Here is a 27940-nt window from a genome sequence, read left to right as displayed (position 1 = left end):
TTCTGCTCGCCTCTCGCCTGAATCTATCATAACATGCATCGATGAACAACCGGAGCATAAAAGGCCATTCTAAGGCAGATTCCGCTCGTCTGACTGTGATAAACAGGCCCGATTGCTTCAGTGTGATGGGGTCAGATGAGGTGCAGCTGACTAATCTGAATGGATGACAACGTTTTCTGCAAGTGGGGTTGTTTGTGTGTTTGTGAGGCCGTGCATATGTTTCCTCCGTCCCTGAACAGAGCTCTGTCTGTCTGTGCAGCATGTCGAGGCGTGACGGTTAGTTGTGTCCAGGCTAGTTAAGCGTGGAGCCGTTTACGTGGATACAACAGGCCACAAGTGGTTTCCAACCATTTATCCTGATTTGAGTGAGTTGGGGAACATTTTAGATGCTGAAGGACCGGGAGGAAGTGGACATACTGGGGGTGCAGCTCCAGAAGCCCCGCCCACAGCTGTACCCTGCCGCTGACTTGCTCATTCTCAGCATGCGGACAGATCTGATTGAAAATCATAGCATTTATTTTTTGTCAGTGGAGGAAAAGTACAGCAGTCAATTACACAATAAATGACGGATGAATTCTAAAATGTGCTTCAGCTTCAAAATGCAGGATCATCGCCACGGTGTCGGGACTCGCTGGGCCGCTCGATTACAACTGAGCCATTGTTGGAGGAAAAATCCAGTCAGTTTCAACCTGGGCCCTGTTTTCTTCTTCTTGAAAAAACACAGAAATAAAAGTTGATGGACCAAAATTATTTTCATCATTCCAACATCTTTTGCCACTAAAAGAGCCTGTTTGTGCTGCTGACTGGTTTGGATTGTTATGAAGAGCATAAATCAGGGAGAGAGAGAGACAGAGACAGAGAGACAGACAGGGGTATCTTGTAACATGTTACTGACATCTCACTTCCTGCCTCCATGGATAGTTTCCCATGTTCCCTCTGGTCCTGACTTTCTCATCCATTTTATTTTGGCAGTATGATAGGAGGTCTCCAGCGCAGCCATGTAGAGCAGACCTGATCAATCCACTCGTCCAGTGACGTGGAGACACGGTTCAGTGTGGAGTCCTCAAGCAGATCGCCGATAATCAAAGCGTCCCGTCTCGCTGGCGTGTCACCCAGGGTTTCTTTGGCTGAGCCGTCCAGGTGCATCGGCGCTCGATTACCTCCAGGACAGTCTCCCCTCGCTCTCTCCGCCCCTGCCATCCCCGCCGCACACACTCCCCGCCAACAACCTCCAACACCTTTTACCTCGCAGTCACATCATCTAGACTTCAGGCAGGGTCTCGCCACTGTGAAACATTTAATGTGGAGCTTCAACCGTTGAACTAGGGACTTCATGCTGCACCTCCCAAACTTGCTGACGTGGCCATAAATGGTCTTTAAAACTATACATGTTTTTAATTGTTTTCTTTTGTGGAAATCAAATCTTGCTGAGAGCAATAAGGATGAGCATCACATTCAAACTCAGCTTGAGAGCAGCTCAATATTCATCTGGAACTGTGGACATAATTTATTCGTAGTAATTCCTTTTGCGGAGGCGAACGCCGTGATATGTTTCAGTGTAACTTCCTGTGTAACCACGCCACTGAAGCCGTCAGACACTGATAACAATCTGAGCCTGTCAGTCATATAAATAGACACATACAGTGGATTGATTGTTGCTGGGCAACGACGTCATGTTGTTTCTTTCTTTCATAGTGTTCTTGCTCAATTTTGGAGTGATTCAAAATAATTTTGGACCTCATTAAGTATTTTGATGGCAGAACACTGAAAAACAGGCCCTGGATTGAAAAATACTGTAATTTTCTTGGACTTTGCCAGGGTAAAATGCCAGTTGTTGGTAAAAAACTCAACTAGATGAACTTTCTTGTGGAGCTGCACGTGGTTTTGTAGTGGCAGATGACCTAACGCGTCGGCCCACACTGAGCGGAGCGCTGCGGTCAGGATCTGATGATGAGAGACTCCTGTTAACCATGAAAATTCTCTACAGTTTCCGAGAAATCCATTGACTCAACTTGCTCGTCCAGTTGTGAGCTGGTATCATCACATGACCACTAATCCTACGTCTGAGCCGCTGACTAACTGAGGTAAATGTTGCTGCTTTGGCCCTGCTGGGATCCAGAGGTGCCTGGAGACAGTTTTGGTGGGTGGCCCCCCAGGAGTCCTCCAGGCAGGAAGGGACGGACACCGTGAGAGAGAGAGAGAGACCCTGCCTCCGCCTCCTGCACTTCCACCATGGCCAGGGAGCAGCCCAACATGGGGGACCTCCTCCCGCTCCTGGAGACCTCTGACCTCCACCAGCTAGAGGAGATTCGAGGCCTTATCAACGAGCAACTCAGCACCGGTGAGGACCCCTCCTCTTCTGTCACTCGTTTTATTTTCTTCAGCTTTTAGAAAAGGTTCTTATGAATTGAAGCAAAGATTTAACCGTTTTTTTTTCCCCTCTTGTTCTGTGAGAGCTTTTCACCGTAACTCTGTGTTGTTCCCTGCAGAGCGAGGGTCCATGCTGCTGAACGGCCTGGTTGAATATTTTTTAGAAACCAACTCTGCCCAGGCCATGCATATCCTCTCCTCAGTCAGGGAGCCACATGACAAGGTGAGAGAAGAAGAAGGCCTCCAACTATTAGCTGTTTCCTCGTCTCAGAGACGTTTGAAGAGAAAACAGTTCGATATTTGATTTTGGTTTTTTTTAGTCGGGAGGTGCTCAACCAACTGTTTACTAGTTTACTGCCCGGTTGTGTTCTCCTGCTGCAGAGAGAGAGAGAGGCAGCGCGGGCATAAGCATTTCTTGTCAGACAAGTCGATAATAAAAGTATTTGTCGCGTTAAAAAATTGCCAGCATGCATTCAGCTCTCCATCTTTGATTATTTCACACAGAATGTTCAGTTCGGAAATAACGAGCCCTCAAACTTGGAATCAATTCGGTTTTGTTGAAAATCAGGTGCTCTCGTCTCCAAGTCGAGGGGAATTTTTGAATGGCGCTTCAGTTAAATGCAAGAAACAAAGTCTGGTCTGCTCTTGGTTGATAGACAGTATCTTCATTTTGTTTTGCAGAATAAAACGGGTCGGTAAATACCGCATGCAATCATTTCCCCGCTTTTGTGTGTCTGAAAACTGGCGGTTGCTAACAAGCGGCTAACAGCGACTGCAGAGGTACAGAGGGCAGGAGCAGCAGGATCGTTTTCCAGCAGTTCTGCGGATTATAAACATGGATTCATTGTATTGCTATTAGTTCTTGAAAATATCATCAACTCAACTGCATGGATTTTTTTAGCGCTCCGTCTGTTGTGTATGTGTGTGTTTACGTGTCGCTGTAAAAAGACCCTAATGTAGCTGCGTTACTGTTGTGGTGATTGAAAGAGTTATTTATCAGGCGTTGATCAGCCTGTCCCCAGTCATGTTTTTAAAGCCATTATGTGTCATGAATACAGAAAAACAACATTGTACTGTTAGTTTCCTTTATGTTAATTATTGGTGTTGAATACAGAGCTAACAATGCTGTGCCCCCCCCCCCCCAGCACCTTCTGGACAAGATGAACGAGTGTATGACCAAGCAGGCCTGCCGGCTGCCCACCCTCACCCTGCTCGGCCATGTAATCCGCAAGCAGCCGTCCTGGATCCACAAGATGGCTCGATACCCTCTGCTGCTCTCGCTGCTCAAATGCCTAAAGGTGACGGCTCAGTTCTGACTCCTGGTCAAGGTGCCGAGATGTGTGTGGATGGACGAGGATGGGAGGCGCTGCCTCCTCCTGCCTTTCTAGTTCTGGTGTTATCCTGCGACTCCGTTCCTCACAGTTCTCCTCCTCCCTGGTTTCTCTTAGTATCGTTGTAAAGGTCGGTTAAATGCCACCTACAGTTAAAGTCCGCTTCCTGAGTCTTCTTCAGGATGAGCTTCTGGGTCGGAGGAGTGAGCCCAAGGAGGAAGGAGCTTGAATCCACCTTCTTTTTAATGGCCAGTAGGGGGCGACTCAATTTGTTGCCCAAAAAAAGTCGTAGAAAATCTCTTTTTTTTTCTCTTTCAATTTTTCTTGCACATTATGATCTTTTTGAAATGATGGTCCTTTGAAGAGATAAATAAAGGATAAACCAGAAGCTGTGGCTACCTTGTGAATGACATGTTGTCAGCCAGTGGTGAACCTTACAAACCAAGCAATGTGTGCTCCTTTTGGCCATTGCCAAAAAACTACATGGGGATTTTAAAAAGTACTTGTATTGTTTATATTTACACATATCCTTGTTGAATATGGAATCGTATTTCTGCTTCAAAAACGGCATGTCCTCCTTTCAAAATACTGTGGAAAAATAAGTTGGGATTCTTAGGCTATGAATCTTATTTTGGTTGGTCGTATTTTTGGAATTTAAAAAAAGTAACAGACATGAACTGAATAACTAAACGGGACCCTAAAATCTTGGTAGGAACTGAACCACAGAGTTGTGAACTGTTCCACCCCGAGGTGTCACGGTTGCCCCGGTTCAGCGGCTAAACCGAGGCAACCCTGCTGGCGTTAGCATTGGCTGGCGTTAGCGTTGGCTGGCGTTAGCATTGAGCTGTTCACTGATAGTCTCGCTGAAACGAATGTTGCGTCGTATCCAAATGTTCTAAAATTCAAATCGTCTCAGTATTTACAGACTGAAAAAGATTTTCAGAAATTACAGCGAATAAAGTGAACTACCAGGTGGGGGCGGGGCCAGGGGTGGGCGTGGCTGATGCTGATCCATTAGACAGCAAGAAACCTGCTCTATTACTTTGACTTTGGCTGGTTTATGAGCTACAGAGTCTAACTCTAGTTTACAATATAAACCCCTGTAAAAGTTTTTTTAAAATCTCAACATTTCATCATTTAATCTCTCCAACTCTGTCGCTGTCTGTGCAGACCGACACGGATGTAGTGGTGCTGATAACAGGAGTGCTGGTGCTGATCACTCTGCTGCCCATGATACCTCAAGCTGGCAAACAACACCTGTGGGAATATTTTGACATCTTTGGCCGCCTGGCTTCCTGGAACCTGAAGAATCCTGGTAGGCACTTCCTGTCATGCCCCCCTAAAACAAACATGGTAATGGTTTTGCTCTTCGTGTTACAGTTTTAATGGCTCGCTGATGGAATACCAGTGGTCACTGACCGATGATGTCAACAGAGGAAGATTACGTCATCTTTTCTAGGGAATGTTTGCATTTAGTGTGGGATGTCAGGCTACGCTGACTCCTCCTGCTTTCAGAAAACCCACTTTTATGTTGTATGCTTGTTGTTTTGTGGGAAGTTATGGCAAAGTTTGAATTCATGCAAATCTGCATCGTGATGTCATCAGCATTAATTTGTTTTGTTTTGCAATTAAATCTCAGCAAATTTGAAGCTGGAAACAACAAACCTTTAGAAGCTGCTCTGACACATCGACTCTACTGCTGCCAATCATCTCTCACATCAAATTCATCGTTTCAACTGACTGCAGATAATGTCACAGACACAACTGCATGCCCAAATGTGGGTCTTCAGAAAGATCACATGGATGAGATTGACAGGTTGGCAACCGCTGCCGAGAGGAAATGTTGGAGGAAAAATGAGTAATTTACCGTTTCCATTTCATACATTTACCACTTTCCCCAGAGCCGGACAAGATAGATGCACTTCTCTCTTCTCCGCTGCATTGGGGAGCTGAGACCCAAAGAGACACGCGGATCGCTAGTTAGCTTAGCGCAATGAATAGCAGTGGATGGGAAGTGTTAGCATAGCTCTTTCAAAATTCATTAACTAGATCAGGTTCAGGATCTTGGTTTATCCAGCTTTAATCCTCCTCATCCTGGACCATGAGCAGGAGCAGCAGTCGCTCCTCTAGTCCTCAGCAAACAAAGTTACAATGGAACCTTTGAGGGGCTGCATCAAATCACTGCTCCTAGTCAGGGAAGGAGGTCCAACCGTGACTTCGGATTCTTAAACTACACTATTTTGTTCTTTTCGATTTTGAATTCATAACAAATGTTATACACAACCCCAGCTGTCCCCAGCGGATGGATTTCAAACCGGACGCTTGCATGGGCTAAACTACACAATGTTGTGAATTTCTTTCAGCAATTTGGAGAATAAAACCTTTTAATTCTTTCAGTTTTTAAGCAAAGAAATATAACAATTTAAAAGATTGTCAAAAGAATCTGGCTTGATGCCGACCGCTGATGTAGGGTGTAGCCAAGATTCTGCATCAGTTTCCTTAATTATTACATGTATTGATATCAGAAAAGATCAATGTGTAATCAAGATTTAAGCCCCTAACGTTTAAAAAAGGTAACCTTAGACTTTAATGATAAATTTGTCTTGTCAACGTGTGCAGCTCCAGTCTATAGAGAGCAAAGCAGAAGAACCCGGGGTGAGGAAGTTCTGAAACTTGCTTTGGGAGTGAATGTGTTGTAGATTCTGTTGTTTAGCCTTGGAGGTCGTGTGTGTGTGTGTGTGTGTGTGTGTGTGTGTGTGTGTGTGTGTTCTGTGTTTTCATTCATTCAGGGCACGTTTCAGAGGTTTACCTAATCCACCTGCACGCCAGCGTCTATTCACTCTTCCACCGTCTCTATGGCATGTACCCGTGCAACTTCGTGTCCTACCTGCGCTCTCATTACAGCATGAAGGAGAACATGGAAACCTTTGAGGAGGTAGTGAAGGTGAGCTGCTGCTGCTCTCTCTCTCTTCTGTAACCTTAGTAGCCAAATTGTTAATGATACAAATTCTCTTTTCCTTTCTATCCAGCCGATGCTTGAACACGTCCGTATTCACCCAGAACTGGTGACAGGAACCAAGGACCATGAACTCGACCCTACCAGGTGAGACTCCTACTGTTCCACCTTGATGATGCAGGTCCTCAGCGTCTCATCGACTCCCCTGTGTTTCCTCTGTAGGTGGAAAAAGTATGAAATCCATGATATCGTCATCGAATGTGCCAAAGTGTCTCTAGACCCTAAGGAATCCTCCTGTGAGGAGGGATACGCCACCATGCCTGAGAACTTCTACCCACAAGTCCACCTGCGACCCCAAGACTGCACTTCCAGCCCTTACACAGACCTCCACAGCAGCTACGGTGAGGCTCCCATTGGGTTTGTCTCCACTTATCTGGAATCAGTGTGGGCTTAAACATTCAGAGTGCATGACAGCCCAGTGCGTTCTGCTAAAAGAACCTGTGATTAAAGCGATACAAAAAAACCCCCATTTGCCTTTCAAGTGCTCACAAACAGGTGTGCTGAGCTCACTGATGGTTTTCTCCCCCCTGCATCACTTCCTTCCTCTCCAGAGCTCCGAAGGAGCCAGAGAGGTAGATTTAGCTGAAAGTCAGTTTACAGCTGGAGAAACAAGACATGGGTAATAAAGGACCGTGTGCCTCAGGTTTTGTAAATGGATGTTTTGTTTTGCTTCAGTGGCAGTTTTACTGTTTTTAGCCACTGGCTTAACCAAAACTTTTTGATCTGCAGGCAGAGAATTTTGACAACTAAGGAACCCGATTGATTTGCTAACAAAATCTTGCGATAATCTCCAAATTCATGTGACATGACTTTGATGAAAAGAACGATTGACTCATAGAGAGAGAGAAGAGCACAACGATGATTGAACGCTAAGAAAAAAACAACAATTGAATAAAAAAGAAAAAAAGACATCAGACGCAGAGCCATGTTCAGTGCTTCTTTGTCTGTGCTGCTGGGGGCCAGACCCGGACCCTGGGAGGGTGCCAGTCCACTGCCGACCATGACATGCCCCCCTTTTTGGAGCTGGTCCCTGAGTCCTCCAGCCTGAGCCATCTCTGTCAGTACAGACTGAAACGTGTCCTCCATGCTGCTGGGTCAATAGATGTCATTGTCTTGAGCGGGAACTCAACCGCTTGAGGAATTTCTTAGAACACTATTATTCTAAGAATTTTCTTCAAATGTTAGCACCAGGAGCAAGTCTTCATATCAGGCAGCTTTGTGAGCGTGACCCATGATGTCATAGCCTCAGGTTGTGAGAGAATCTGTGCAGGTCTTGTCTCAGGACGGTAGGCCCCCTTCAGGCCTGGTTCTGAGAAACCCGATCACAAGTGGACAGTTCAAAATAACGTGAGTTCATACCTGGTGTGACAGCGTGCGTCCTCATGCATCTCAGATGACCGCTTGTGATCCCCGCCATGCACACAAACTCGTGCCTTCTTTCCTTTCTGATGGCAAACACCAGGAGTGTCATTTTTAGGCTGTAGAGATTTCCTGTAGTCTGACGAGTGTGAAGGCGGAGGGAGGGTGTTGTTCACCGTGGCGCCTCACGGATCTTTTATGAAACGTTTTCCAACGCAGGCCGAGAGGTTATTTTTCACCTGTGACTGTGCATTTATTACACAACCTGGAGTGTCATGGAATCAGGAGAAAAGGAAACCTGAGCCTTTAGGATGGCCGACATATCTCGGTAATGAAGACTGTGAATTACTATGAATGTTGGGATGAGCAGGCTGAAGGATGATTGGTTGGTTGCATCGAGAGAGAGCGAGAGAGAGAGAGAGAGACACACACACACACACATACACAGCGATACACTACTGTCAATGAAAACCCACTAGAGTGCTGAGTTGCAGCGGTGCTCCTGTGTGTTGAATCACAACTGAGTCTGTTTCTTGACACGTTCCACACAAACCACATCACCAAGGATGTCACACACGAACTCTACCCGCCCTCTCTGTACCATCGTAATCTGAGTGGGTAGGGTTATTCAGTTGTTCCATGGATGGTAGACATTTTTATAAATGTACAGGAATCGCATCATTCAGAGTTTGTGTCTGTCTTTAAAACATTTAGCATATCTGTTTGTTTATTGAACCATTAATCTTAAACAGAAATAGTGATGAATTAATCAGTAGTGTAAGCATATTTAAACATTATCTTGGAAAAAACAACACCACCAAAAACAAGGAAGAGTGCGTTGAGTTAATTTGATGTGTAATCACACAATTTGTCCTCCTGAACACAGGAAGCTCCTCTTCGACCCCCTTCTCAACTCCACGGCAACCGTTACCGCCGCCTCTATCCTTGCCCCCCTCCTCAGGGACGCAGTCATCCAACCGTAGCCCACAGACTTCCAGACGCCAGGTAAGATCATCCCTAATCTGTTTCAGAGCAGTCAACTTTGTTTAGGACGCTCGGCCGGTCAGCAGCCGATGATCAGAGGCTAATAGCTGAGCGCTACATCGGTGGTAGCAGGCAGAGAGAAAGCGCTTGGACAGACCTTTTCTTTAATCATCAAAGTCAGCAGGCTGGCAGGCGGTGGGGTCTTAGGGATTAGGTCCTTGTCCTAGCACCTCTCTCTACTCACTCCAGAGGGCTGGTTGCCTTGGAGACGCTGTCTCTCCCTTTCTATATTATTGGACCTGCCCCACGAGGGAGGGGTTTGGGTGTTTTTCTGCCCCCTGGGGTCTGTCTGACAACCCAGACAGGCAGAAAATCTGCGAAGCTCAGGAGACATGCCTATTAAGGAAGTGGCATCAGCTACACACTGGTAGCAGTTGAGTTTAATTTGTGGTGTTTTGGTGACTGAAGTCTCTTGAATCACACAAACCCGTTTCAGTTGGATTTCTGGGGTTGAAGTTTGAGAGCCAGGTGAAGAGCTTGTCTGTCAACACCTAGAAATGAAGCTGGAGCCGCCCTGGAACCCCAAAATGAATTCAAATCACTGAGTGTCCGAGGGGGCAGCGCGGCTCAGAGGTAGAGCGGCCGTCGCTGGTTTGATCCTCACTTCCCCCGGTGACCATGTCCAAGTATCCTTGAGCAAGATGCTGAACACCTAATTGCTCCTGATGGCCCTGAGATGGACTGGTGACCCGTCCAGGGTGAACCCGCCTCTGTCCCACTGTCAGCTGGGATAGGCTCCACCCCCCGCCCACCCCCCCATCATGACCCTTAACAGATAAGTGGCATAGAAGATGGATGGATGGATACTGAGTGTCCGATCCTTCGTCTTCGAGACAACAGGATTGTTGACTGAGGTTTCACACCTGAAATAAGGTGTGTGGTTTACACCGGCTCGATACGTTTGACTGTTCTTTCTTTCTGCAACACCAAATGTATCAGTAAACACTTCACTCATTCGTTTTTAAGCCTTTATGTTTCCTAAATGTGGCCAGCAAGTGGCTAAATGAGACTGCAGGGGGCTGGCGGCGACAGTAAACGTCAGCACACAGAAAACAAAGTCAGTGTGAAGCTGGTTGTGGGGGCGCTGACGTCATGCGTCCGTGGCCTAGTTTAGTAGCCTCACGTTCGCTTTGCACTTTGTGTTGCAAATTGTCTTGCAAACCGAAGCGTGTAACTAGGACTTTAGTCAGCAGTAATCCATTACCCAATGTAAAACTCCCTCAAGATTCTGACCAGATGTAAAGTGAACCGTGACGTTGCATCTTTTTTTCTTTTCTGATCTTCTTCTGTTTCAGAACTCCACCTGTGAATTCAACTCTTCCTGTGGGGGGAAGGATCCTCTGTGGAGCCCCTCCTCGTTGTGTGGCATGGCCACGCCCCCTTCATCCAGGGGCATGTCGCCCAACTTCGAGCTCTCCCACAGTGCCTCACACCTTCCCAGCCGCTTCCACTGCACGTCAGGTGGACACTTTCATCCTTACAGCAGCAAATATCTGACTTTGGACAACAAGTGGCTCTCTGGAATGTTCAGTTCCGCTGACACTGATTGTTTTAATCTGAGCAGGAGGGAAAGGAACCCCCGCCTCCAGCACTCCTGCCACCTCCTCCCCACCTCCCACCCTCTCAGATGACTTTCCCATAATCTCCTTACCAGCCAACACGGTCCAGTCCAGTCCACCAAGAAGGGTACGCTTCCCCCCTCCAATTAAACGTGTTGTATGATGGGCAGATGCCAGTTTCTGTATATTTTCATTTGGACAAATATACCTTAACAGATTTTTTTTCCCCACACAGCCAAACTCAAGAACCCGTTCCTTAATTTGTTTGGATTTGATTTGTTTGGAAGGCAAAATACAAATCGGCAGATTTGAGGTTTAAAGCCATCGAGTGGAACATTTGTCTCCATCTTGGTAACCTCTCCACATAGCAGCCGCTGAAACGCCGTTGCTGCCTCTGTGCTACTTTCTGCTGTGTCAAAGGGAAGAACCGTGAAAGAAGAAGCTACGGTGCCTTTAATGACAACACCTGTCACTTCTGGATGCATTCTTCTTTTTCTGGTGTGTTGAATGCGTTTGTGATGGTGAACATGACGCAGCAGGAGAGAGAAGCAGAGAGGCAGGAACAGGACTGACATATCAGCAGGTTTACCTCTGTTCTAAAACCCCTCGTATGTGCAGTGGGGAAAAGGCATAAGGAACTTGTATTCATGTGAAAATGTGATGGCGTGTTAGCACAGACAGAACTGATACGTTCCCTGAAATGTGTTAAAAGATTTATTTTGTTGATTTTCAGGACCGTAGACAAGGAGAAAGCGGCAAGCCTGCGCTGGTGAGACAGGAACCAGTGAGAGATACTGAGAGACCCGAGAAGAGTACCGAAGGAGCCGCGCACAGAGGTCTCAGCATGACGATGTCATTATTCTGAATTACACCGTCACTTTTCTTCACAGGTTCATAAACAACCCCAACTACACGACTTTATGAAAGAGGACCTGTGGGCAGTCCTAAAACTAAAAAAAGGCTCTGACAGAGCGCGAGCAGCAACACTTCTAGCAGCCAGCAAGCTCGTCTCCATCAACGTGTTTACAAAAAAAACTCAATTTTTCCAAAAGACCTTTTACAATCGCCCGAGGGATATTTGTTTTTGTTTTTCTTTCTTTTTTTCTTCCTTCATGAAACACCTGATGCACAAAACAGGAGGTGAAAACCCTTTTTCTGAAGAACCTCTGATGTAGCAAATCTATCACTGATGTGACTCACCAGCTGTTTACGCTGCCGTCTAGAGGTCTTCACCGACGGGTTCCCTCAGACCCAAAGAGCCAGGTTCTGGTTCTGATGCAGCTGGTACTGTGTGTGTGTGTGTGTGTGTGTGTGTGTGTGTTTTCTTGGCACAGGGAGAATGACAGAGCAGAGGTCAGACTGGGCGCGAACAGCAAGTTAGCGATGCCAGTGTAAACACTTCGGATTGAGAATCGCGTTTATCTTTCGAAAGGCCAAAGTAATGCATTGTTGGAGACACACAGCTGGTTGTAAACGGGCCACGTTGGTCATGTGGCGCGGGGCAGCAGGTGGTGGACCGTTAGCCATGCTGCTGCTATCAGCAAGAGAGGAAAAGGAACCCAGGATTGATTATTTGTGTCATTCAGAGACAGAACAGCTAACATGACATCAGGTAGGAAACAAAGTTCAAATGTTAATGGTAAACTCAACCTGATGTCGTATTCGACAACCAGTCCCAGTCCTGTCTGGGTCCTTCATTTTGTGGGTCCGCTCGTGTCCGGGTCAGAGTTTTAAAACACCGGATGGGCCTAATCTTTTGATACAGCTATGACATTTTGGACCCCGAAGACCTCAACCACCATCGTCTCCAGACAGCAGCAACATGTCAGACATTCGTCACTATCAAAGAATGATTACAGTCACGGAATCTAGTCCCTCTCTGTTTTCCGCTGCTTGATGTCTGCAGTGGCTAAAACATTCAGCTGGCCTGCTGTATTTGCAGGGTCTTTTCCTCTTCCATGCTGCCGTTCCAACCATGTGTAACAGTGCCTTTGCATCCATCCTCGGACAGAAATACGAACCACGCAGCCTGGTTTACTCACTCCCAACCGCTGGATAGAAACTGCTGCACTCCACATTTCCTCTTTTGTTGCATGTCTACAAATTCACTAGACATTCAAACGTCTTTCATTACCAGACCAGCAAAACACATCGTGTTTTCACTCCATCAAAAAAACCTGATGATGCTTTACAAGATCAGAGGTGGAGGAGTGTGAGCTTGGGCGTTTTACATGTTGCAAAGCCCCCACCTGGAGAGCCAGCTGGGCCTGTGAATACCTCTGTGTTTGTTATTTTCCTGGAGGGGTTGGAAGTGCTGTCTCACTCTTGTTTGCTCATTAGACGCAGGAGGCGGTGAGAACGTCTCCATGACGTTGACGGAGCTCTCGGTCTTCATGAAGAAACAGGAGCTGGAACTTCAGCTGAGAACAGAAAAGGAGAAGGAAGAAGGTGAGTTGGTGTTCGGCGTGGTCTCCATGGCAACAAGGGTTGGGCCATATTTGCTTGCTTTGCTCCCTGGGTGTGGTCCAATAAGGTGACCAGCTTGTAGAACCAATCGGTATCTGACGGATATGGTTATCAGCTTCAGAAAATAAAACCAGCCAACTCCTGCAGTACAGAAAGAATAAAAAGTCAGTGGATTATTATTTTTTTGAGTTTATGTAGCGACATTTATAGCAAATAAAATGCAAACATAAATAAATGAACAGTCTTAGTGCTGCCACAGTCCATTCCTCCCTGCGTGGAACTTGTCTCATCTTATTGTAGCCGATATAATCTTAATATTAATCTCATCTTAATCTTATTTTATTGTTATATGAGCTGAAAGCCCTGAATTCTGTCAGATTTCGTATGTAAACGGACGTTCCTAGTACACTAAACAGGAGCCTGAGCTTTGAGCACATGCCCAGGATGCATCCTTCTTTAAGTCGGCTTGGTACCGTAAGAGAATACAAAAAATGAATGTCGTTCAGTAACGTGAGGTTTTGATAAAAGCATCTGCTGGTAAAGCCTCAGCATTCCTGTTCTCATGGTGAGCAGCACCCATTCCTCGTGCTGACATCGTGACTCTCAGGTTCTCCCTGCAGGTTTGAGTCCCATCCTCCTCACTCTTGTTTGTTTGTGCTGCAGCTGCCATCACAGAGGAGCTGCTGAAGATCACCGAGGACAAGCAGGAGCTGTCAGGCCTCAGGGGCTTTGACTCCCCGTTCTATCATACCACTGAGACCCTGACTGGCTGTCAGACACAAGACAAGACTCTCTCCAACAGCCAGCCCGGAGGTTCCGCCCGGGACACGCACCATGTTATGTCAACACCAGACAAAGTGGAGACTGCTGTGAGTGCTGCAGATGTTGGGAGTGAAAGAGGAGGCGGAGAAGGAGACAGCAGGAGTTCAGCTGGTGGTCTTGAGCAGTCCTGGCCCTTCCAGTCAGGGTTCACCCCCATCGATCATCACCTGCACCGGAGCCCCTCGGCCCCAGATGACGACGTGAGCAAGTATGGGATGTTCTCCCCGAGCCCCTGCAGCAAGACCCCGGGCCCGGTGCCCTACGAGTTATTTTTTGACTTGGCCCTTCCCAGGGCGGCCTCACTCTTTGTGGGCCAGAAGACGTCCGAGGCGGTCCACAAGGCGGCGCTGGAGAGGCTATCGCAGCGGGAGGAGGGGTTAGAGGATGGCGAGGAGGAGGGAGTATTGTCGGCTTCACCACTGGAGGTGCTGGATCGCCTTGTTCAGCAGGGGAGCGACGCCCACGATAAAGTCCTCAAGAGGTGAGGGGTCGCTTCTTTCAGCTGTTTACCATCAAAACATTTGTTTATTTTTGATATTTTGTCTTTGTCATTTTATCTGGTTGTGTGCAAATGAAGAATGAAGGAAAACAAAAAGGCAAGAGTGGAGTCAAATTAAATTAGATCGATAAAAACACATCCATGTTGTAATGTTGGGACACAGTTGGAGGTATTTGCTCTAAATTACATCATTGTGAAAGACGCTTTCTGAGATTTCCAACAGTGCCAAAGGACTGAGCTATCATAGTTTTACCCATTTGGTCTGACAACACTTGGAAATTCTCCAAGAGCGTAGAGCTTCTACCATTTTATCCTTCAAGTTAGCTGAGGGCTAGTCTAGATTAGTCTAGTTGAGCGTGCAGTCGGCGTTCTCCAGATACATTAAGAAGATTCACTGTCAAACAGGAACGTTTTCTGGTTCCAGAAATATCCTCCCACGCCGAGCATGGCCTGTTGGGGTTTACTCTGACGGTATTTGGCAAGGGCACTGTTGCTGCATCCTGGCCTTGGCGCTGCCGCCAGGATTGTGATTGGCTTACAGATATACAGACGTAGCAGAGTGATTGGTTAAACCAGACGTCTCTCCAGTGCTGCTGCGTGAGTCAAGCCAACGGCTGAGCCCCGAGATCCCAGTTAGGTCTTGGCTGGCTGAAGTCTTGAGTGGCTGCTCGTGACCGTATCAGCAAGCCCAAGTTATTTTTGTTTGAGCGTCTGTCAGGGGCTCCGCCTCCAGTGCCGTATCCAGGTTATTATTCTCCCTCTGTTTGGCAAATTGAGACGCAAGAACGGAGTTGAGAGACGACGTCTAGGACTGGAATGGTTCAAAAGTGAAATCGTCACCAGACAATAGCGGAAGGTTCGTGAGGTCGCATTTTAGACAGTGAGTTCCACGTCCATGACTCCTCACACTGCTGTTAACATGAGTGGAACCAAAGCTCATGGAAGGCGTCAGCACTGTCCCACGTACAGATTCTGCTCTCACTTGGGTTTCTAAAACGGAGTTGTCTGTACGAAGCCCGTGTTCATCAAGCTGACCGAGCAGAGCTGGCTTGGGTTGTGTGTAGTTGTGTGCAGCCCAGTTACGCCCAGTTGTAAACAAGTACAAGTATTGTTCAATACCACACACACACACACACTCTCTTGCAAAACAAACAACCAGCTCCTTCTCCTAACTACTTGTGTCACAGCAGTCTGCAAAGTCACCGCTGGGCTCAGAGCAGTCTGGCTTTGCTCGGTCAGCCCCAAATACCCTTTAATACCAGAGAGAAGATGCGATCCACAACAAATGTGCTGAAAAATAATGTGTTCGTTGGTTAAAAGCTCATCATGTCAGCGTCATTGACGGGTCAAACCAGGACAGAGCAGATGACGTGTTGGGAGGTGAGTCCTGCTGAATGTTTCTGTAGGCGGTCATAGTTTGGTGCAGCGAGCACGGACGTGAGCGTGATTCACCCTGACACTCAGCTGCAGGTTGGGCTAAAGGTTGCAGTTACTAAGTGGAAAATCCTATCGATCCCCTTATCGATTCCTAATCGATTTTCACTGTGGATATAAAAGTTGGCCTGCACAATATTTCATTGGTCTGAGCGGTGCTGAAACACCGTCTTCCTGTAACAACGCTCCTCATCTTCTATCTGTTCACGGCCAACGCATCAGTGACATCATTGTCCTGCAACGAGCAACTCTCAGAAAAACACGCCAGAACTGATCAGATTCTCCGAGTTAAACCAATTTTCCAACATTCCGGTTGTAGACCTTCATCCCCACAGGGGTCCTGGTGAGGATTTTATATTTGTCCTGAGTCAATATTTCATTGCCTGTGAGCTCTGGGATTGTTGCATGTGTCCGAGAGTGAAAAACACCGTGACAGAGGAGGAGCTCAGTGACGTCATCATTAAAACAGTCCACTGACTGCGGCCAGCACAGTTATCACATTCATTTATTGTACGGAAGTGGATGCAGTAATCATCAGCACAGGCCTGTCTAAGCTCCTCCACTTTTTCTCACTTCTGTGGTCGTTTTCATCTCCCGTTCAGATCCCATGCAACACACAGGTTATTCTAACGCCACGAAACAATGAGACATCCACGTCATTTTAGCTGTTTTTGTATAGATTTTTTTTTACATAGATGAACAGCAGAGCTAACACAAGTTCCGCTACACAGAAGCCAAAAGCCGGAGCTTTTATTTGGTGTTCCTATCTGCTGTCAGGAGGAGCAATAAAGCTTTAAGTGGACGTGGATGTTTGAGACAACCTTCAGCTGCTGGATGGGCGGTGAGAGTCAGTAACGAGCCGATTCATGGAGCCGAATCTTCAGGACCGAACAATGGCAGCCAGATACAGTGAGGCAAAAAAGTGTTTGGCAGCCAGTGATTCTGCAAGTTGTTCCACTTGAAAAGATGGAGGTCTGTAATGATCATTGGTACACTTCAGCTGTGAGAGACAGAATGGAAAAAAACAAAACAGGAAATCACATTGTGTGATTGTCAAAGAATTTATTTGTGTAACGGTGCAGAAAATAAGTGCGTGATCAATATAAAAGGTTCACCTCAATACTTTGTAATGTGACCCTGGTTGGCAATGACAGGTCAGACGTTTCCTGCAGGTCGTCACCAGGTCTGCTCACTGTTGCTGGTACTTTGGCCCATTCAGATGCAGATCTCCTCTAGAGCAGTGTGGTTTTGGAGCTGTCGCTGGGCAACACAGACTTTGAACCCCCTCCGCAGTCTCTCCTGGATTGAGGTCTGGAGACTGGCGAGGCCACTCCAGAACCTTGAAATGCTTTTGACATAGCCACTGCTTCGTTGCCCGGGTGGTGTGTTTGGGATCCTTGTCATGCTGGAAGATCCAGCCACGTTTCATCCTCAGTGCTCTCACTGATGGAAGGAGGTGTTTCCCCAAAACCTCCTGATACATTCATCCTCTCCTTAATACTGATCAGTCGTCCTGGTTCCCTTTAAGAAAAGCAGCCCCAAAGCAGAAAGTTTCCACCCCCATGCTTCATCGTGGGTTTGTTGTTCTTGGGATGCAACTCTGCATTCTTCCCCCTCCAAACGCGGCAAGTGGCGTTTATACCAAAGAGTTCCATTTTGGTTTCATCTGACCACATGACAGTCTCCCAATCCTCCTCTGGATCATCCAGATGGTGTCTGGCAAACTTTAGACAGGCCTGGACGTGTGCTGGCTTACGCAGGGGGACCGTTCAGGCACTGTGGGATTATAATCCATGACGACGTAGCGTTACTAATAGTAACATTTGTTACTGTGGTCCCAGCTCTCTTCAGGTCGTTGACCAGGTTCCCCCGTGTAGTTCTGGGGTGTTTCCTCACAGTTCTCAAGAGGAGGTGAGATCTTGCATGGAGCCCTAGGCCGAGGGAGGCTGATTGTCAGGGATCTTGTATTTATTCCTTTTTCTAATCATTGCTCCCACAGTCGATCTCTTCTCACCGAGCTGCTTGCCTCTTGTAGATTGGCTCATCCCAGTCTTGTGCAGGTCTACAGTCTTGTCCCTGGTGTCCTTAGACAGCTCTTTGGTCTTGGCCATGGTGGAGGGGTTGCAGTCTGCTTGTTTAAGGTGTGGAAAGGTGTCTTTTATACTGATAACAAGTTCAAACAGGTGCCATTAATCCAGGTAACGAGTGGAGGATAGACGAGCTTCTTAATGAAGAAGTAACAGGTCTGGGAGGGCCAGAATTCTTGCTCGTTTGTTGGTGCCAAATCCTTATTTTCTGCATCATCATACAAATAAATTCTTTGACAATCATTCAATGTGATTTCCTGGGGTTTTTCTACATTCTGTCCCTCACAGTTGAAGCGTACCAATGATGAACATTACAGACCTCATCTTTTTAAGTGGGAAAACTTGCAGAATCGGTGGCTGCCAATTACTTTTTTGCCTCACTGTACTCTCCGAGACAGTGATGCATGACATTGCTTTGTGTGTGTGTGTGTGTGTGTGTGTGTGTGTGTGTGTGTGTGTGTGTGTGTGTGTGTGTGTGTGTGTGTGTGTGTGTGTGTGTGTGTGTGTGTGTGTTATTGAGGTCACATCATCAGGTGGCAGGTTGAGCTGGATCTGATTGCTGAGCAAAAAATAAAGTGTTCCCATCACTGTTTCGGATTTTATTTACAAAAATGGTGTTCCCATGTTTGATTCTCCTCTGAATATCGAATCCGTTTTCTGGCCTGACAAGAAGAGACAAAGATCTTCTCTGAACATGTCCTCTCACTCTCTCCCTCCACAGATTACCTTTGCCAAGTAAGTCAGCTGACTGGACGCACTTTGGAGGTAAATCACTGGCAAAAGAAGCTGTGTTAAAGGCTGCAGACGAAGCACTGCTCAGCATGGCCAGCGATTTGTCACGAGAGCGGAGATATGAGCCGCTTACCCGGCCCAACGGGGAATCTGCTCAGGCTTCCCACACTCGTCGATTTGAGTCACGCAACTTCCAAATTCGAGAGCTGATTTAATGCATGAGATTCCACCTCTCCTTGTTTACCTAAACTCAGTCAGCCGCAGCAAGAATTACATTTTCTTCAGCTGCAGTTGAGCACAAAATAGAAGCACTGTTTTTCAAGAGTCTCTTGCCAACTTGTAATTATAGTTGTGGAATTAAATCTCCCCGGGTATCCGATGGGAGGCTTCCGTAGCGTCTCCAACCCAACTCCACTCGCAGCTGCGTGACAACTGTTGGACACGGTTCTACAGAGAACGTTCCTCCAGGTACTGAGTTCTCCCTCCGCCTGCTGTTTCTCTGCGATAACAAGTCAAGCTGGTGGATTTTAACCTTTTAACTGGGACGTATTGAAAGGCGGAGGCTCTGAAAGGCAAAAATAAAGACATGCTATTATTTTGAAGCTCTTTAGCCTGATTTCTCATGGCCAGCTGCTGACTTCTGTCAAGAATTTATGAGTTCTACATTTGTTGAATGTGTGAATCGGTGCGTTTAGTCTGTGTGTCACAGACTCTACCTCCTCACTACGGTGTCTTGCTGACATGCCGCTATGCTGCCCGATCAAATTATGAAAGAATAGTGAATTATTAGTGGTCTTAAATATATCAGAGTATTTCTACGCAAGTGATTTACATAACTAAAAACATTTTGCAATTTTGTGTTGTTACCAATTTTTAAAGAATCAAAGTAAACCAGTCAGCTTGTTTTTGCCAAATTTTAAAAATGTCTTCACAATCCAGATGTTCTGCTCGGTGATTCGTCTCCTCTCTACTTGTGTTCGCGCGCGTTTGTCAGGTGCGTTAATTACATTGTTATTACTGTGGCCTCCTCAGGCTCCGCTCCCCTGGATGAGCTTCACACGCTGCGCAGCCAGCTGCTCCTGCTGCACAACCAGCTGCTGTACGAGCGCTACAAGAGGGAGCAGCACGCCGTCCGCAACCGACGCCTTCTCCGACGTATCATCAACGCCACCGCGCTGGAGGAGCAGAACAACGCCATGGCAAGTTTGCGTGTGGTCATGCTCTTTACTTGATCCTGTTTAAGCGGTGAATAGAAAGAAAAGCCTCAATGGAAAATGGAGCATGACATGTTAAAGGACTGTCCCGTAACTGGAGGTTCACAGGTTTGATCCCTCAGTGGCCATCAGGGCGCGTTCATGAGTTTAGACAAATCTGAACAAAAAAACATGCATTATACGCTGCATTAGTTCGCAGAATCTATTTTGATTGATTGATTGAGTTTTGCTCCCGTCCTTAACCAGCGCTGGCTTGAAATATCGGTTTGTGTTCTTTGTTGTAAACACGTGTGCGTGTGTGTTGACGTGCACAGAAGGACCAGCTGAGCCTGCAGAGCGTGGACATCTTGTCCCTGAGGGAGAGTCTGCAGGTAGAGCAGCAACGCTACAGGCAGCTGTGGGACGACCGGGAGACGGTGGTGACCAGGCTGCACAGTCAGATCAGACAGCTGCAGCAGGGACGTGACGACTACTACACCAAGAACCAGGAGCTCCAGGTACACACACACACACACACACACACACACACATTCATAATTAGGGGGTCTATGGGTTTATTCACTTCAGCAGTGTTGGACTTTCAGAGTTTCTCCTGGTGACCTTTCACCTTGTATACCAAACACATCAGCAAGCAGCACCTCTGTTGGACGGACGACTGTTAAAGAAAAGCACCCACAGCTCTGCAGTGCCGTCCGTTTCTCCTTTGTCCAGAAGAACGTTGTTCTTGTGATGACTCTGACAGCAGCTCTGTTCAACTGTGAGGTTCAACCTTCAGAACATGCACAGAACACTTGGGACAGTTGGTCTAAATCAGCCCCCGACTGCTTTGTCTTCGACTGTTAAAACTCACCCGCAGACGCGTCTGTGGTCACGCAGAGTTTTCATAGAAACGATCCTGATCGTTCATGACAGATTTAGTTCTGATTCAGTTCAGATTTTTTAAAAGTAACATTGGCTTAGACTGTAAGAAAATGTCCTTCAACAACCCACGACAGTCCCAGCATGAATCAGAATGATGATCAATGAACGAATGGTGATGATGAATGTTACCAAACCCAAAACAGCCATCCATGTCTGGCACCATTATTAATACTTCAAGATCCTGTGCTCCTGTGTCTTTATGTGTCCAGAGCAAGTTACAGGAGTGTCAGAAGAGAATGGACGAACTGGAGGCGGAGCTACAGAGGTCCAACAACAAAGTGTGTCACACTGGTCACCTCCTGAATCAGATGACCATCAAGGTAAAAGAAGTATGAGTAACGTTCCGTCTTTGAGAAGGTGTGGCGTCTTTAATCTGCAGTTTTTGTTTTTGCCGCAGAGTTTATTTTCGGTGACGCTGCGTTTGGTGGACGGAACCATGATGCTACACAAAAAAATTGTCATCCCTGCAGAACTCTGTAGCAGATAAATGTCAGTTGGTGTGAGGGCGGGGCGTTGCTGGAGAGAGGTTTGCTGCAGCAGAGCCACAGTAGCACATTTTTAATTTTTCCAGCTATAAAAGGAAATGCAAACGGATCAGGATGATTGTAAAAATGCCGAATATTCGGTGCCTGGGGTTTATGAAGATCATCATCCCTGTCCACTGGGAGCCTGAGCCCATGGTTAGGCAGTGGCGTGCTCTTAGATCAGCTGGGTGATCTGGTCAAAAACACATCTCGTGCTACTCTTAAAGGAGATTCTGGTCTGACAGAAAATCGGGCCAGACTTGTCCCCGTCCTCATCCTGCCACCTCTCTGCAGACTCCAGATTGTCCTAGGGCTCCGTTGCCTTGGCGATGTCTCTCCCTCTCTATTTTTGGGTCTGCGACACAGGGGTTCGGTGTGTTTTTCTGCCTCCTGGGGTTAGTCTGAGCTCCATTTTCCTCGTCTGACCCAGACTGAAGAGAAATGCTGTCAAGCCAGCAGTCGATTTAGGAAAGGGTCCTCTCAATTAGCCTGCATCCCAGCGCTTGGCTTCAGCTCGTCATGTCTGCTATGCATGTAGTTTAATCATCTGTGATGGCTGGGCCTTAGGGGGACTCATTTTCAACTCCTTAGGTTGATCACAAAGTCAGATTCAAACATAAACTAGACTTCTTTTTAGACAAAACGAGCTCCTGTTTCTTCTCTCAGGGCGTGTGAGTGTTGGCAGATTACAATCAGTCCTGTCGTCCTCATAGTTGATGCATTCCCAGATATTCCTGGACAGTTTGGGTCTGTATCCTAATTGCTGTTTTGCCCTCCGTCGTCATTGTTCGTCTCATGTGTCCTTCAGCTGAGCAACAGCGAAAGCACCCAGCAGCAGATGAGCTTCCTGAACAAGCAGCTGCTGCTCCTCGGGGAGGCTCATAAGCTGTCCATGCAGGAGTTACATCACGCAGGCGCCGATAATACCAAGGTACGGCGGCAGGAAGTGTGTGTCTGTGTCCCCGTACATATATGTGTGTGTATGTGCATGTGAGACAGAGCTAGACAACCGCAGAGTCGACATACTGAGGTGACAAGAGGGACACTAATTGGGTTTGTTGGGGGTCAAGTCACGCGGAGAAGCAGAACTTGGTTTAGGAGAAGTTTTCATCATTTGGAAATCCAGCTGAAGCTCCTCTGGTCCTCCAACAGGTGTCTAACATGGAAAACAAGCAGTTTTTTTGGTTCAAGCACTGAGCTTCATAGACACACGATCGATTATTGGTAGCCCAACGACTCGGTGCCTGATGGGCACTCATCAGATTTGTAATAACGACTAAACATAGTGAAAAAGGGAACTATCTGCAATAAGAAACACCAGAGGTAGGATAAAAAAAAATAGATTAATGAGAAATACTCAGAAACATATGACTTCAAATAAGAGTTAAGTGTTAAAGCGACACGCTGAGTCTTACGGAAATCAAACTTTTCTGTCGGTCCTCTTAAGAGCCGGATAAGTCAAGAGAGACCCTTCTTCCCAGAGAGTTGGCGTGTTAATTCAAAAAAAGAAACAAGACTGTGCTGGCAACTAGAAATCAGATCTAGATGATAGATATAGAAAATATAGACGGGATGGATTTCGACAGCTCAAGTTGCCCTCAGGAGATGAATCAGTCAGATGAGTGGTGGTGAAAATGCCAACATTCAGCTGTTGAAGCTAGAATTCTTTCCTGTGATCGTAAACTGAAGTGACATACACAAGCAATTCACTGCTGTCGCTCGAGACACAAGTTAGTTACAGTTTATAATCTGCATTTCTTGTCCACGTCCAAGTGTCCTTGAGCAAGATACTGAACCCCTACTTGCTCCTGATGGCCCTGTGATGGACTGGTGACCCCTCCAGGGTGACCTTTAGGCATCATTCATACTCCAGCTAGAGCCTTAAACTGTGAAAATGTATTTTCATACGTGGCTGAACAGAAATGCTCCACTAATACTCATCCGTCTCTTATCCCGCTCCCTCATGGGTGATAACTCACCACCCCAGGAGGCCCAGATGCTGCAAGTGTCATACGGGAAAGAGGTGGAGACGCTGAGGCAGAGCCTGCTGGTTCAGAGCCAGAAGCTGGAGGCGGCGCAGCAAAGAGTCGCTGAGCTGGAGACGCACCTCTCCAAGAAGGAGCACCTCATCGCAGAGCAGAAGAAGTTCCTCGAGGATGTAAAGGTTCAAGCAAAGTGAGTTTGTAGTCAGTCTGAACTTCCAATTCTTCAAAACAGTCATCCGTTTTATTTTTTGATGATATTTTATATTCACTTTTAATCGTGGAAATGAAAGCAACGGCCCCGGTATGAGTAGATCACCAGTTTCTATATGTCCGTTCATGTCTGTCCTCCCTCTGTTTATCTTCCTGTCTCTCCATTTGAACTTGATCTGATCTCATATTCTCGTTCCCGCCTCCCTCTCTCTCCTCAGGGCAGAGCTGCAGGCCTCAGACAGCCGCTACCAGGCTCAGAGGAGAATCACTCAGCTGCTGCAGACTGAGCTCCTGCAGCTCTACAGCAAAGTAGAGATGGAGGCCCCGGCCAGCACTGCCAGCAACTCACCACCAGGGGGCAGGGCTGACCCACACACTCCTGCTGACTGCAGGTCAGGCTCTGATCATGCTCAGTGTTGCTCAGTAGATGGTTTGTTTGTACTTGACTCGTTTGCGTTGTGTATATATGAATATGAAAAAAGAACCTTGTTCACTTTTGCTCCAGTTGTGCAGTTTTAGCTGAGTTCATCTGCATGTTTGTAACTGACTAGAAAACACGGGGGGCTGCTGGTGTTGCTTTAGTCTTAGCTGGGCGTCTATACAGACACCGGAGGCTGTGAGAAGCCAGATGAAGGTGCCGGTCCTGGTCACTGCTCTACCGCCTCCTCTGGTTGGTCAGGACTCCAGTTCAGGGGGGCTGAGGGGAGTAGCAACCTCCTCCGATAAAGGTCCCACAGGAGAAATTCCGCAGTGTCAGGTAAAAGGCTGTGGCTGACTCACCCCATGTGTGACGGAGGAAGCTTGCAGTGGTCTGTGCTGGTGCCCAGATCAGCGGTGGGGGTAGCAGTGGCTCGGACAGCCTTGTGGAGTTTGGTTGGGGGGGAGCAGAAAAAGCTAGAGGTCCTCCTGTTCTCTGCTTACATGTGAATCTTTTCTCCTCTCCAGCGTCTCTGTGCCTGATGGACCAAGTAAACCTCGCAACTACGAGGAGATGGACAGTAGACCACCGCACGACTCCCCTCGGGGTAACGGCAGCACTTTATCGCCAGGGCAACCAAAGGCGAGCAACTCTTCCAAGTCAACCTCCAACTCCGTCAATGGCAGCCAGGATCTTGCCCCGCCCCTTCTGGTGGAGCCCTCCCTGTCCTGTCCCCACACCAACCCGCTCACACCCCTGCCCCCCTCCGATGCACCGCTCACAGTGGGCTCCTACCCCAGCGCCAAGAGCTTCCTGGGCATGAAGGCACGTGAGCTGTTTCGCAACAAGAGTGAGAGCCAGTGTGACGAGGAGCAACCGCCGCCGCAGCGCCTTGCTGGCCTCGCCCATGGATTGAAGACTGAGATGTGCGTGGAGCCGCCTTGCCCGGGTAGCATCCCCCTCGCGGGTCCTACGCCTACTCTTATTCCAGCTCCGCCCCCCACCCCTGCAGTTCCTCTCACTGTGTCCACCAAGGATCCCTCCGAGCTCAAGCAGCGGGCCTCCAGTCAGGAAAGCCCCCGCAGGAAGGCAGGGCTGGGGCCAGGGGGAGGGCGGCCTGGTGGAGGGCGGGGTCAGGCGGGGACAGGGCGGCCCCGGCAGCAACAGCTAAGGATCATGGACTACAATGAAACACATCATGAGCACAGTTAGATACACAGGAGAGAGTTGGGGGGGGGGGGGGGCGCCGAGTGAAGGAAAGACTGAAGTTTAATGACTGAGAGGATCTTCAGCTTAAGAGTCACATGTCAGCAACTCTTTGGAATTCAGTGTTATTTGTTCCATTCCTCTGAGTGGACAACAGGATTTTAGACCGATTCATTCCCCTGAGGGCTTTCGGTGAGCTGTGATCGGTGATTGAGTTTTCTGAATTTGATTCTGACAGAGAGGCTCTGGGTCTGGGTGATCTGGAGGTTACCAGTAACCTACGTGTGACACTGTGAAATTTATTTGTCCAGCTTTTGGGCCTCCACCTCAACACAATGACAGGGAATGCAATGTTTGTGGTGTTAAGAGCAGTAAAACATTGATTAACCAATAATCCACAGGTCTCGCAGGGAACCGGTGGTCCCTGAACCGGTGGTCCCTGAACCGGTGGTCCCTGAACCGGTGGTCCCTGAACCGGGGCCCCAGCAGTAAGGGATTTTTGAGCCGATACTGATATCAGTTAGACTTTGCCCTCGCTGGTATCAGTATCGGCCCGAATGTCAGATGTCTTTTTTTTTTTTGCAAGTTGCATTTGTAACAAAGATAATCTGGTGCAGGCAGAACATTTTACTGAATGGAGAACGTCTGTTGTCCAAACTGACATCGTCGCAGCACCGAAGACAAATGTTGCAAGGACATGGTTACTAATTTAAGTCAAGCCACTTTGCATGCAATAAGAAAACATTTTTAATCTGCCAATATCAGCTAATATTGGCCAGTCAGTCGCTAATATCTGCTGATATCATTCAGCTGGTTAATCTGGGGCCCCTGGAGGACACTGATACGCCTGAGGCTGGAATCACACGGTCCCTAAAATTGCACAGGGCTTAAACTGAGCCGGTTCTCCCTGGAAAAAGAGGTTCCCTGTGAGGTCTGTGGATTATCTGGAATAACAGAGATTCCTCAAATGTGCAATTCTCAAAATTTGCACAAGTCAAATCTGCCACCAGCTCGACCTGAGGAAACGCTCCCCTCTTCAGGACCCTTTCAAAACACGCTTAGCCGAATCCGATATGAAAGTCCTGGAGAGCAGGAGGCGATCAACTCCTCACAATCATGGGAGGCGCGTTTTGGCTTTGACCCAAATATGTTTCTGATATCGGAGTGAAAAGGGGCGAGCATGTGAGCGAGTTACAGCAGAGCAGTGGAGACTCTTTTTTTTTTTTTTCTCTCCCCCTTGAGGGTGTGACCATATCGGTACCAGACTACTTTGGAAAATGTAGATTTCCATAAAAAAAAAAAAAATTCCATTGACTATTTTTTCCAAAATGAGTCGGGCGAATGTGTTTGTGTTTTGAGGGTGTGTGAGCGTGTACGTGTCAGTTCGTGTATGTCGGCAAAGATGCAAAATGGAAAGTAAAAGGATGAAATTTTATGCATTTTTATAAATTGCACTTTCTGTCGTACCATTATTTTGTATTTATTTAGTCATGAAGGATGCTCGCGTATCCTAAATTTGAACCAGACCTTGGCCAGTGACCATGTTGACGACATCTCCATGACTACTAGATGATTGTTTCTGAAAAGTGCGCTGCAAACATTTGCCATCTGGCTGAATTCCAACACGTCTGAACTCGAATGCTGTTTGTCGTGTTGAGCATCAGTTTCCTCTCCCGCAGGTCTGACAGACAAGGACGTTTCTCAAGTATTAGAAGTCTAAATCCTGTTGTCCACCGGGAACTCCTGCTGTCATTTCCTTCTGCCTCGCTATCTAAAGCATGTTCAACAATCCACTTTTAAATGCCAACTGTAGTAACTACAGCAAGACAGAGGGTACAATCGGCACAAACCAGGACTCTGACCGGAGCTGGAGAATCTGGAAAGAAATGGCAAAAAAAAAAGGAAGTTCTTAAAGCAGTGGCTTGTGTTTAACTGTGAACAATAAAGATCGTCTTCAATGTTTTGCACTACAATTCTGAGTAGTGTTTTTGTCAGCATGATGGTTGCGTCATGAAAAGGTTGTGCAAGCAGGCCTCCACTAAGACCCGTGGAGTATTTCTTTAATGGGACTGTCTGGATCCGCTCCAGCCGGCCACCACGTCTTCGAGCAGTCCCGCTGACGATGCGGGGGACCCGCAAAACCCACGCGTCTGCTGCTGCTGCTGCTAGCGTAACAGCAGAGGGCGCTAGGAGAGCGTCCGCGTCCACCAAGGAGCTCTGACGCCATCCGGCCTGTTGGAGAATTCAGCCAAAACCAATGATTTAAAAAAACAAAAACAAAAAAAGAAATGAAGAGGAAGCAATTTTTCCCTCTGATGAAACGATCCCAGAACGAACGGAGGTCTTCCTCGGCTCATTCTTCACTCCTCCGCAAAGTCTGGAGAAATTCAGCCTTGTAGTTTTTTTTTTGCGTGATCCTGCTAAAAGGCACCGATCGTGAAAGGCTTTGTTAATTAAGTTGGTTAAGAGAGCGACCCCTCGCTATCACATCTGCTCCAGAGGTCTATAAGTCCCTCCGAGGCCTAAGGTCCTCCCCTCCACCAGCGTTTGTGACTCGGTGTCCAGGGTGAAGATGATATTTTAGTAAATTAACCGATCAAGGATTTAATACGCGCTGCAGATGATTGGTCTTCCTTCAGGGCTCCTGACGATATCCACTAGCGATGACTATCAGCAGCACCTCCCCGTCCAACCCGGTGCTGTTCAACACCACCACAGGCTACGGCTTCCAGGAGACCATCAC

The 27940-nt window shown here is 47.4% G+C and overlaps 1 protein-coding gene across 10 annotated transcripts in view; it reads left to right on the top strand.

The window, feature by feature from the left end:
- tsc1b (TSC complex subunit 1b) overlaps window positions 1–27164 on the top strand; it is a 37642-nt gene extending 10478 nt beyond the window's left edge. For 9 of the 10 annotated variants that reach the window (XM_086186416.1, XM_086186418.1, XM_086186415.1 and 6 more), the window contains 21 exons: window positions 2120–2341; window positions 2490–2593; window positions 3516–3668; window positions 4872–5016; window positions 6491–6645; window positions 6731–6804; window positions 6880–7058; window positions 8963–9081; window positions 10416–10581; window positions 10685–10806; window positions 11413–11515; window positions 13020–13127; window positions 13809–14448; window positions 18709–18752; window positions 19752–19918; window positions 20248–20430; window positions 21064–21174; window positions 22187–22309; window positions 23366–23553; window positions 23792–23965; window positions 24519–27164. In XM_086186416.1, the coding sequence (XP_086042542.1) occupies window positions 2233–2341; window positions 2490–2593; window positions 3516–3668; window positions 4872–5016; window positions 6491–6645; window positions 6731–6804; window positions 6880–7058; window positions 8963–9081; window positions 10416–10581; window positions 10685–10806; window positions 11413–11515; window positions 13020–13127; window positions 13809–14448; window positions 18709–18752; window positions 19752–19918; window positions 20248–20430; window positions 21064–21174; window positions 22187–22309; window positions 23366–23553; window positions 23792–23965; window positions 24519–25203 (3852 nt within the window). In that variant the 5' untranslated portion in view covers window positions 2120–2232 and the 3' untranslated portion in view covers window positions 25204–27164. The remainder of the gene's footprint in view (window positions 1–2119; window positions 2342–2489; window positions 2594–3515; window positions 3669–4871; window positions 5017–6490; window positions 6646–6730; window positions 6805–6879; window positions 7059–8962; window positions 9082–10415; window positions 10582–10684; window positions 10807–11412; window positions 11516–13019; window positions 13128–13808; window positions 14449–18708; window positions 18753–19751; window positions 19919–20247; window positions 20431–21063; window positions 21175–22186; window positions 22310–23365; window positions 23554–23791; window positions 23966–24518) is intronic. The other variant, XM_086186421.1, reaches the window with a different exon arrangement.
- The last annotated feature ends 776 nt before the right edge of the window (window positions 27165–27940 follow it).

The sequence above is a fragment of the Aulostomus chinensis genome, chromosome 19 (genome assembly GCF_037954235.1).
Source record: "Aulostomus chinensis isolate RoL2024-O1b breed Wild chromosome 19, RoL_Achi_v1.0, whole genome shotgun sequence".
Classification (NCBI taxonomy): domain Eukaryota; kingdom Metazoa; phylum Chordata; class Actinopteri; order Syngnathiformes; family Aulostomidae; genus Aulostomus; species Aulostomus chinensis.
The sequence above is the reverse complement of the archived record's forward strand: the minus strand, read 5'-3'. Positions and strand labels throughout refer to the sequence as shown.